Raw genomic sequence first — 11,544 nt, 5'->3', positions numbered from 1 at the left:
CTCCCCGCGCCATGGCGGCCGCTCCTCGCACAGCCCTGCCCTGAGCCCGTTCTGCGCTCGCTCCCCGCGCCCCTCGGGGCACTCTCAGGGCCGCTCCCGCTCCTCTTCTCGCACCCCCGGAACGGCAGCTTTAGTCATGATTCGTAAGGGTGGACGGGCACGGGAGGAACACGGCACAGGAGCCAGGCTGCTGCTGCACAACCACCTGCACACAGCAGCTGTGCTCCCCACCTGTACGCATTCCACTGGGGCTTGCTTTGGCTTTTCTATTCAGCTCCACCTGTTCGGCAAATTGCTGCTGTAATGCCTTCCTCTGGCTCCAAGTTACAGAGTGCTGAGAGCAGAATGTTCTCTGAATCTGCTCATTCAACACATGGAGCCTTCACAGGACACATCCTTTATCAATGATTAAGCTACTCAAAAATCACTCCAGGATCCAAGCTGCTACAAGCACAGAAAGTTAACTTCCATTTACGTGTTTTGTTCCTTCTGTCACTTTTTGGGACATCGGCACTCAGAAACATCCACACTTCACAGTTACTGAGGGATCCCAAGGCACAGCACATCCTCAAGGCCATACAGAGATTCCTGACCTGGGCACCTGAAGAGCCTTTAGACAACTGAGGTGTGAGGTTTGGCTCTTTAATTACCCTGACCCTCCACATTTKTCCTCATGGGTTGATAACATAGATTTTAGGTGGACTCCAGACAGGTACAATATTTACTGAGATTAAGGAATGAATAGATGAGGAAAATACCCCATACTTAGGAATAATTCTACAGAATTACAGGATTCAGTCAAGTAATTTGGTTACAACTTTTAGGACTCATGAGACTTCTGGTGGCAAAAGGATAATAAAGGATAACAAAGGAAAAGCTGCTATACCACAGTARGTCTATTTCTCCACCTACAAAACGGTAATTTTAATGCTTACTTTGACCAGGAACACCAACAGGTAAAAAACCACAACAGATTCCTGTGCTAAAGTACAAAACACCACAATTACGGGCAAGCTGGAATTCAGATTTTGTTCTGCAGCTACAGAGCTGCAATAAATGAAATSACATGGAGGAGAAATACCTAAGGGTTTGGTAGATGAAGCTGCACTGTGATTTATGCTCTGGGAAAAAACTAATTAATATATTTTTAGTTGATAAATTTAGCATCTAGGGAGTGCACAAACCCAGAAATTACACACCAACGGAAAGGGAATATGCCAAACAAGGAACTGCACACCAGCAGTGACCAGGGGATGCCTGCCACAAGGAATCCTGCAGTGCAACAAGTATTAAATTCCTCTTACACACATTTAGTAAGAGGCTTACACCACTTGAATGATGATGCAATTTGCACACCCAGTGAATGCCACCTGAGCACACTACACTTTCAACCACAAAATCTCTACACCTTTGTGTTAAAGCCAGTCAGAGGATCTATCTTTGCTGATTAAACATAACACCTTCACAATCAGCACCTCAATTCTTTCCCTGTCTTGTTGCCTTCCTAATTCTTGTCCTGTTAGCACCTAATATCCTTTAATTTGTGGAATTTACTCTTGGGTTACTGGTCTCAATACATATCATCCGGGCAGCAAAGCAGAAAGAGCTTTTTTGGCTACAATGTGAGTTTTGTTTCACTTTCCTCTCAAACAAATGTTTGTTTCCTTTCAAACATTTTCATTGTTTGAAATGAACACTCTGCTAGGAAATCCCAGCAGGGATTAATAACCATCAATCAGCTTCTAAAACAGTATAATAATCACCTGACCTGTCTCTYCYTCTTAGACACCAGAGAAGCTTAWGCTGAGATACCTACAAATCCCTCAGCAYYAACTCTCCTTAACTAACATTTTTCACTTCCTTCCAAAATCTTTTGGGTGGTCAGTACACTGATTTTCCTCTGCAGCTTACATGTCTTTACTTATTCATCCCTTGGGCTTCTGTAGTTAATGTTTTTATAAACATTGAGTTTCTAAAATTGGCCTCAGATATATTTGTAGTGAGTCATACAAGGGTTGTTACGTGTGACCCATAAAACCTTGTGACAGACACTAAGACATCACCATTGTGAGGTGTTCCCCAGATCTCGGATGTCACTTCTGCTCTCTCACCCACCTTTCCCTTAACCACTGTTTGAAGATGCAAAGCCCTTAGATATAAATATAACACTTGTTTTATGTTCATCCCTTCCCTCACTGACTGTTCTGAGCCAACTCCAGCAGTCAGGAAAAACTGGAGATTAGCAAATGAAAAGAGCATGTATGCAGGCCAAGCAAGTCCTCTTCCCTCCTCAATCTGGTGATTTTGTTGTATTTATCAGATAATTGATATATATTAAGTCAGAAGAGACTAATTTCTGTTGGCTGTGATCCAACTTTACCTTTTCTTTTTAGTGGAAAAAGGCCTCTGTCCTCAGAGCTCTGCACATCACAAAATAGACATGTCAGGTATCAATCCTCTTCAGGATTCTTGATTCTCCAAGGCTCCTGATACTTATTTTCCAAAAACACTAGATGAACACAGAAAATTTCTTTAACGAAGGTTAATCATGTTCACATAAACAAAGYAAACCCKTCTCTACTAGCTGGAACAAGCTTGMAGAATTTTCCCCCCTTCCAATTCTAGGTAAATTCCTTCCCTTCAGTATAAGCATATTCTCATGGAATTAGTAGCTTTGGTTGGGGATTCACTCCACGAAACTCCAAATACTAGTCATCAAAACACCTCTCTGAAATTAGRATTTAACAAATTCTAATTCATATAAAAAATCGATAAACTGCRCTTAGTTGTTTATGTTTCTTTTAATCTCTATGTTGTCATCTTGCCCCTAAAAAGCCAACTTTCCATGTTGGTCTCATTACTGTAAGATTCTTRTAGGACTGTGACATAATGAAGCCAYGTTTTGGRATAGTTTCCCAAGAGCAAAGCAGTCATGCATTTTAATCCAACTTCGGAGTCACAGGAGTATCCTGTGGACACAAACAATGCAGAATTCATAGCCACAAGGCCATCTGACAGAACTCTARGATAAGGAAGACACTGATAAAGCAAATTCAGCAATTCTGCTTAAATCAGTGCTGACTGGGTTCAAAGGTAATTAGGACAGGGCAGATCGTGACAACTGATGGATCCAAAAGACTGAGCATGCGGTTTAATCAATTTGGAGCTAATAAACACTAATTCATTTGCTAAAATGTATAAATATTAAGTTTTGGTAGCTGTATTTTGGCTTTGTGGATTYKCCACCYAGCACCCSTTTCTGCMCAGAACTGCAARTAAATCAAATACTTCCACTCTGCCTGCGTGTGGATTGGCCTCTTGCTCAACGGGTGAAAAGTGTGTTCCTGCCTTTTCTGCAGTGACTCACAAACCCCGGGGTGGGTTCATCAACGCCTCAGCAGCCACTCCGTTTTTGACAGAGATCATCAATCCTCACCCAGGACAGTTTCCAGCCCAGCCTATCAACCAACACACATGGAAAGCGGCGGGACTGCACACCGATACCGCAGATCGYGGCCTGGCCGTTTCCCTGGCAGAGCCCGCAGCTCCCACGGCCTCTCCCTGAACTGCKGCTCCCACCGACCCCGCTGCGCCCGCGCACGAGCCGCCAGCGCCTCACTCGGCGGTTCCTGCGCCCCTCGCGCCGAGCACGGCCCGGATCAACCTCTGCTTCAACGGCTGGCGGCGGGGCCGGTGCTCGGTGCCGTGAGCGGAGCGCGGAGCGGGCGGGCAGGGCAAGAGAAGGAGGCGGGTCCGTCCCTCAGAGCCCCGCGCCCGCCATGGCCGCCCCCGCCGCCCCGGCCCCGCTGCACCGCCGCGAGTTCTCGCCCGCTCCCCGCGCGCTGATTGGCCGCCAGCGCCGCTCTCGCGAGACCCGCGCGCCTGCGGCCCGGCGGAGGCGGCGGAGGCCCCGCGTTCGTGCGTCGGAGCGGCCCCGGGCGCGCGCGGTAAGATGGCGGCGGGGGGGCCGCGCCGGCCTCGGGGCACGGCGGGAGCGGGGCCTTCACCCTGCCCGGGACCCGGCGGCACGGCCGGCGCTAGCCCGCCGCGGCTGCTGCGGAGGCACCGGGCCTGTGGCGAGCGGGGCCCAGCGCTCCCGTGGCCCAGCCGCTCCTGCGGCCCAAGCAGGGCCGGGCCGGGCCGGGGCGGGGGAGCCGGGTCCGCAGCGGTTCGGAGCGGGCCGCAGCAGCAGCGCGGGGCGGCGGGAGCTCCTTTTTCCCAGCGCGGTTGGGAGCGGCGGAACGCGGAGCCGGGAGCGATCGGGGCCCGGGCGGGTTGTGCTCCGGCTGTCGGAGTTGCCGGGTGCGGGGCGGCTTCGGCCCCKGGTTAGAGAAGGGAGAACCTGTTGGAAGCGGCTCGCAGTGAGGAGGCGAGGAGGAGAAGCGCTGCCGCTCGTGTTGTCTGACAGGGGTGGCGGTGCCTGTTGCTGTTGTGGCCGYCTGTCCTTCCCTTTCGCTATCTCTGTGGTCGTGACTTGGAGGTAGAAATCGTTAAATGCAGCTTTGGTGAAGTGCTTTGCCTACCAATCCGTACAAAAATATTATCGTGAAAAATAATGCAGATAACGTTTTCGTAGCGTTGATAGGAGAACTTCTGGAGACAGCGAAGCTGAGCTGATGAAAAGCTTCGAGTTGTACACTGGGTCATTTATGGACAGTTTKGTAGCTGTGCAACATATGGAGCTGTCCGAAGTTTTGGTGGAAATTTAAAGCAAATACTGTTTACGTAGGYATTGCTATAAGTGTTTGTCACAGTCTCTCTGGCCGGCTGTCAAACTCTGATTCAYTGGTTTCACACTGTGATGCTGCATGTCCTGTGTAAATTCTATGCAAGATTTATATGAAGTGRATTTAAGAGTAAGTACAAGAAGATGGTATTTTAATGATTTTTCTGAGACTTCTGAAAGCAGCTTTAGAGCCTGGCAAATATATGTGGGAGAGTGCAGGAACAAGGAGGGAAAAATTGCAAAACTGCGGTTTAAGATAAAAGCGTCTCTTTTGGATTATTAATTTAAAAGAGCTCTTAGAAAGCTCTAAAGATGGCAGTAACACAGTTCTTACACACATTAAACTTATTTTTTCTTGAATCGTGTTAAATGAGATGCTCTTCTTTTTTAGTTAGAGTCCAGGATGAGTTATGCAGAAAAACCTGATGAAATCACGAAAGATGAATGGATGGAAAAGCTTAATAACTTACATATCCAGAGAGCAGACATGAACCGCCTTATCATGAACTACCTTGTCACAGGTAAAAATGGGTGGTAATGCCTGGAGGCTCTTCATGTGTGTCACTTCATGAGACAGTTTGGGGTAGAATATGGTACTGGATGGAGTGGAATTTAGGATTATGAGGACTTTGTGATTGCTGTTGGCTTCTCTKAGCAAAGCCCAGCTGCTCTGGTGTTCTCTTACTGCAGACTGACAAAGAATGAGAGACTGAGCAGTTCTCGTGGATTACAAATGTCATTTATGAACCTGAACTCTTCCACTAAAAAATAGAGAAAAAGTGTTTTCTGCAATGCTGTAAACATGACCTGCTTCTCTGTGATGTCCTTTTTTGTGCCGTTGAAACAGCTCGAGATAAGTTGCTGTTGTAAAATAAAAGTCTGAAATCTGCACAAAACAACTGTCAGAAACAAGTTTTTAACTGGGCAGAAAGATAAACTCTGAAAGGGYACTGTTGTCAGAATAATTTGAGACCAGGATATTAACCCCTTCTGCACATGGCCTGACTTTATACTTGGAACAACCCAAAGCCCTTGTGAATTGTTCCTAGCAATTAGGTGCATGCCATCCTAGGAAGCTGTGCTAGGGCGGAGGTGTTTGTATCCATCTACACCCCTGTTTACACTGAGTATAGGTGAAGCCTCTAGGTAGAAGGAAGAGCATCTTTGTGGGTGGTTTAAATCAGTTTTGTTTCTATGAAAGCAAGATCTGGGATTTAAAAGCTGCTGTAATCTTAAAAAGTACTGTATAAGAAAGCAAAATYACTTTTTCTCGTCTGTTTCTTCTCAGTAAAACTGCAGGATCTGTGTAAACAGATCTGGGGGCTGGAGAGGAAGGCAAAAGGACCCAAGTTTTGAAAATGTGACTTTTACAATCCCRTTTTGCTATAAGCACATTATTTAAGTATAAAAAAGGCTTACAAGTTGCATCCCTGGAGAATGAGGGTGCATGAGGTCAGAATGAATTAAGCATTTACTCTTAAGATGCCTGTTGGGTAAACGACTTCTWTAATAAATAAGAATTTTTCACAATTTTTGGTTGAACTTTAAACCCCCAAATTGCACAAGATATTGCATTCAGATATTTTTATTTAAGGTGATGGGTTGTCTTTTAGGGAAAGTGTTTCATAAAATACATCCGATGAGGTAAAATGTTTCCATTTCAGAGGGCTTTAAAGAAGCAGCAGAGAAATTTCGGATGGAGTCTGGTATTGAACCCAGTGTGGATTTAGAGACTCTGGATGAAAGAATAAAAATMCGTGAGATGATCTTGAAAGGACAGATCCAGGAAGCCATTGCATTGATAAACAGCCTCCATCCAGAGCTGCTGGATACCAACAGATATCTCTACTTTCATTTGCAGGTAAGGACAGGTGACAGACTTGTGTCTTTGTCTTAGTGCTTGTTGAGAGAGTGGGAAAAATTGTGAAGATCTAAGAGTATGTTGGGGACTTTGTGCCTGAACACGGATGCAATTTTGGATCTTCTTGACATTGTTTTGTAGCAATGGGAAACTTTGTGGCACAGTGCAGAAATCATCGTAGTTATTAACAGGAAAAGTTGCAACTGCAACAGTGACTTCTGAGTTACCAACTTCCAGTTGCTGTTAGTCTGAATTCCTTTAGTARCCCATCTTCTCAAACCCTGTAACTTTGTAAAAGCACCAGCCTTCCTTTTTCAGTAGATTGTGCAGCCAAGCTGCTGCTCCTTGTCTCACACATGGAGAAGAATCAACCTTAAACTGTCAAATTACAGATGCTTGTCTCGAATTACACACCAGTGTCTGAATCTCACAGGCTTGAAATAGTGGAGATTTGTTAATWTGTTGGGCTAATATTGCTGTATCTTTCATGTGTAGCAACAGCACTTGATTGAACTGATTCGGCAGCGTGAGACAGAGGCAGCTCTGGAATTTGCTCAGACCCAATTAGCAGAACAAGGGGAGGAGAGCAGGGAATGCCTGACAGAAATGGAGCGCACGCTKGCTCTGCTTGCCTTTGATAATCCCGAAGAATCACCATTTGGAGACTTGCTGAACATGATGCAGCGACAGAAGGTAGTCCTTTCTCAAAGGGAACTAATGGTCTTTTATATGTATGTTATGAAAATAAAATCCAAATATTTTTTAAATGCTTAGGAAAAAAGTATATAGTGATATGCAAAAGAACAGAAGTGTTTCTTGAGCAAGATTTTAAAAAGGGGTGTTAATATATTCAAAATGTATTCAACTGCTTRGCTCTCTTCCTTGCTTTCTCCAGGCTTGTAGTCTGTGGAGCTTTGTCCTGGCCATTTCTGAAGAATTAGCACACTTGGTGTGATCTTCCCAATGTCTGCATGATTTTAGCAGTGTTCATCATATGAAAACTCACTGAACTCCAGTTTTTCTRTTCCAGGTATGGAGTGAGGTTAATCAAGCTGTTCTAGACTATGAAAATCGTGAATCAACACCCAAGTTGGCAAAATTACTGAAGCTACTACTGTGGGCTCAGAATGAGCTGGACCAGAAGAAAATGAAATACCCCAAAATGACAGACCTCAGCAAGGGGACGATCGAAGAGCCCAAGTAAAATGTGTGCAGATGGACATCAAACAATCTTAGTACTGCACAGTATACATTTATATCAGTCTGTGACTGAAATATTTTTACTACAGTACAGCACTCAATTCAGATTTTTCAATGAACATCTAATTTGAAGGGAGAAAAGTCCCTTTTAAATGCTGCAAAAACTGCATTGAAAGGCGCTGTATCTCTTTGGAAGTCTGACTTAGGCTATGCACTATAATACATTTTTAAAAAAAACAATTAAACAGGACAGGAARAATAGCATTTTTAAAAGTACAGAATTCAAGCTTTCTAATTGGCTGCTGATGCCTAGTTTAGTGGCCAGTGAGTTAATATGGAGTTATATTGGCAACTGTTCAGTTTAACTGTCTCCTGTTTGAAATGTGTATATAGAACAGTGAATATTTTCTACCTTTAAGTTATAGCCAGATATACATTCCCCTTAAAAGTAACTGGTCAAGTTTTCATCTATAAACTTTGCAGTAAGGTCAACCTTTTGCTTAGGAAATAGTGTACAAACTTGTAAATCATAATTTAAGGACTTTTGTTTTGTTTTGGTTTTTTTTTTTCTTCCTTGTTTCTGACTTCTTGGTGCTTTATATGGTGAGAGCTGTGTTCATAATGGATCAGTGACCCATCTTTTCAGGAGGAGTATTGATGGAAATAAGTTTTTTCTTAATACTCATGAATGACCAAAATGGCCCCAGAGGCATTTGAGGGTTTTTTTTAACAGGGGCCTTTCTCCCCTATGTTAATTTGCAGCAATTCCAGGTGGCTGCTACAGCTTTAGAGGCCACTGGATGTCTGTAAGCTGAAAGACTTCTGTTAGGAAATCAAGTGGTGGGGAGAGATGCTTGTTGAAGCCTCTGATGCATCATCTTGTGCAGGATCTGCCTTCATGCTTGCTGAGTAAGAATTGTAGTTTTAGAGCTACTTGGGCTGTTTTTATGCCTTGAGCTAAACAAAGCAGGGCTGTCTAAAACCAGAAATTTGCATTTTCTCACTTCTTCCATACCTTTCTGAAGAGATGCAGTTCATCTGTATTTGTTTACTGACTGTCCTCACTCCAGTTAGAATTATAGTTTTCATGTTTTACATGTGAAGTCCAGACTTTCAAGTCAACAAATTGTAATCTTCTGGGTATGGGATGTCCTGGTCGAGTGATTGCAGCATTGCACACTGGTTTATACCCAGTGGAAGGAAGCACTAATCTTGCCAAATCTATCTCTAGATTTTTAGGTCTATATATCAAGTTTTGCTGAGCACAGAGCAAGCTGATGAGTGAAACAGTTTAACATCATGAGACACTGKCAGTTGTCACACCAGTCCCATACTGTACATAATCTAGTCTTGTATGGTAGGTATTACCCTGTAGAATGAAACTTAGTTTTCACTTAATTTTACTGGAGTACTTAACGCATTAAACTGTATAAAGCTTTGCAGATACACCTGGCTTAGGGGAACTAACAAAACCTGTTACTGATTGCATTACTGTGAACACTGTTTACTTGTGTAGCTATTTTGGGGGGGGAAGCCATTGTTTGTGAAGCAGCTGTGAGAGATGCAGAGCGCCAAGGTTAAGCGAGATGATGGATGTGACAAAATCATTTGTTCCCATTTCTTACTGATCGTTCTGTTCTCCACTCTGAGGCATTTGTGCTAGGGAGGTCTTCAAGTTTATATATAACAAACAAGCTGTCGGTAGCCCCCCAGCTACAGCAGCAGTCTGGCTTTCCTTTACCCAGGCTGGTTATTCTAACACCAAACGTTTAACAGTTGTGGGTTTGGTTGTTTTGGGGTTTTTTTTAATTATTTTTTTTTTCTTTTTGAAGTCGGTTGATGTCTGAAAACCATGTATAACTTTTAGTTTGTGAGAAACTGTATGGTTAATGTAACTTTGTTTAATAACAAACTGCAGAAACAAAACTGGAATAGCTCTAATTTCTTCATGTAGAACTGATCAGCTTTTCCTCTGTGTTCTGACACTTGTGTTGTTGAATCTCCTGTAAAGCTTCTCTTGGGTCAAGTGGAAAGTGGTGTGGTTTTGTGGCATGATGAGCATTTTTCTCCATGAGAAATGCAGTATTACAGCCCTGGGTGAGAAGTTCACTGTCCTCCTAGAACGCTACCTTAATTCCATAGAGTATTTGGGCAATGATTGAGCATAGATTACTTGAATTTCCACTAGCTTGTTGTTTTTTTCCATTAAAAATAAACACGTTTTTTAAGGGGTTTAATATAAAATTAGTCTAGAACTATTTCACTTTGTTTTTAATGAACATGCCACATTGATAAGCAGCTTTAATCTGTAAAGTTTTTGGTAACTGCAAGAAGATATTCGAAAGCTATGCATTTTAGAGAAAGCATAAAGGTAGTGATATTGGTACTTCTAAGGATCTTTATATTAGTGTATATAAAATAGTTTGCATATACAAATATAATATATAATCTGTTTGAAATATTCTTGAATGGTAGGGGCTGTGAAACATATTATGGAAATATTGTACACAGTAAACAGATGTCTCAGTACACAAATGAACTTTTGTCATATGCATGAGAAGTGTCTTATTTGGTGACTACTAATGAATGGGCTTTTGTTAACCCATTTTTGTTAGATAACCACTTTAACAAATACTATTAAATGCCACTTTGATCAGTTTGCTCTAGTGTAAAAATACATATTTTGTTTCCACTGAATTTAGAACAATATGAAAAGAACTTTTGTAAGAATATTTGTTCCAAACTCAACATTGGCAAACAGATCTGGTCATTAAAGGTGGTGCACTCATCCTTCCCCAGCCTTGCCTTTGGTGAAAGCAAATTAGAATTTTTCGTTGATGCTATGGATGTGGAGAAGCTGGACTGTAAAATATCCYGTCATATACCTCTGCAGAAAAGCTGCATAGGAAGTGTGTTTTGATTAGGCTACAAATCTCCCTCCTTTTCCCAAAGCCAGCACCTCCCTGTAAYGTTTTTGCTGTTCCCGTGTTTTGTTTATGCCTGTCAAATCTATGCTGAGCTGTGGCTGCTTCTGTTGTACAAAGGAGGGATTTGTGAAGGGTAGGGGATCACAGGCTTTGCTGAGGATGAAGTTGTGGTGATACTTTGAGAAATACTTAACTGCTTAATTTTTATTTAGCTGGAAAAGCAGAGGCTGCTGCACAGAAACTTAACAGCAGAATTTTGAGTAAAGCATTTCCTCTCAAGACTTTTGAAGAGGCAAACATACACCTTCAAGCCAGGTGAAGTACCTCTCTCTAAGATGATTTCATTGAAACACTTTTGAGCTTCTTCCACCCACATTAAAAGAAAAATTGAAAATAATTCCTGCCTCCTTTCCACTCCTTGTAAATACAGGAAAAGCCACTACATTATTCCAGGGTGATTTTATCGTTTTTAATTTGTAAAATTTATGCTTTGTATGCTTGAGTATAAGCTTAAAGGCATTACTTAAAAAAAATCCTTGACTAGCTGAGTGTTGTTCGACTTATTTCAAACCACCTTGTGTCCAAGTGGGTTACAAAGCTCATTAAATGGAGTTGGATCCCTGTGTGTTGTGTCTTCACGGGAAATGGTTCTACTGCTGTCAGCCACAGCTGAGAGCATCCTTGAGAGCCAGAATAGAACAGGAGATGGAGTCCTGTTTGCCCTAAATCTGCCTTGAGGCTGCAGGTTCTGACCTGCACTGTAGATATCTCTTCCCTCCAGAAGCCATGTCAYGTCAGGAATTGTTTCTGCTCTGATGTCCTTAACACAA

General features: G+C 43.0%; 2 protein-coding genes across 2 annotated transcripts in view; one reads left to right on the top strand and one right to left on the bottom strand.

Moving 5' to 3' along the window:
- Window positions 1-3,678, bottom strand: part of DIDO1 (death inducer-obliterator 1) — a 50,485-nt gene extending 46,807 nt beyond the window's left edge. Inside the window, exons 1-2 of the mRNA XM_057378303.1 lie at window positions 3,437-3,678; window positions 2,381-2,509 (exon numbers count right to left, since the gene is read on the bottom strand). The gene's annotated coding sequence lies outside the window, so the exon portion shown is untranslated. The remainder of the gene's footprint in view (window positions 1-2,380; window positions 2,510-3,436) is intronic.
- Window positions 3,679-3,863: 185 nt separating this feature from the next.
- GID8 (GID complex subunit 8 homolog) lies at window positions 3,864-11,337 on the top strand. The gene is made up of 5 exons (XM_057378305.1): window positions 3,864-3,947; window positions 5,118-5,247; window positions 6,391-6,587; window positions 7,083-7,280; window positions 7,618-11,337. The coding sequence occupies exons 2-5, from the start codon at window positions 5,130-5,132 to the stop codon at window positions 7,789-7,791; spliced, it is 687 nt and encodes a 228-aa protein (XP_057234288.1). The 5' UTR covers window positions 3,864-3,947; window positions 5,118-5,129; the 3' UTR covers window positions 7,792-11,337.
- The last annotated feature ends 207 nt before the right edge of the window (window positions 11,338-11,544 follow it).

This window comes from Malurus melanocephalus, unplaced genomic scaffold, assembly GCF_030028575.1.
Source record: "Malurus melanocephalus ecotype Western Australia unplaced genomic scaffold, MMel_1.1 scaffold_353, whole genome shotgun sequence".
In the NCBI taxonomy this organism is placed as follows: domain Eukaryota; kingdom Metazoa; phylum Chordata; class Aves; order Passeriformes; family Maluridae; genus Malurus; species Malurus melanocephalus.
The sequence above is the reverse complement of the archived record's forward strand: the minus strand, read 5'-3'. Positions and strand labels throughout refer to the sequence as shown.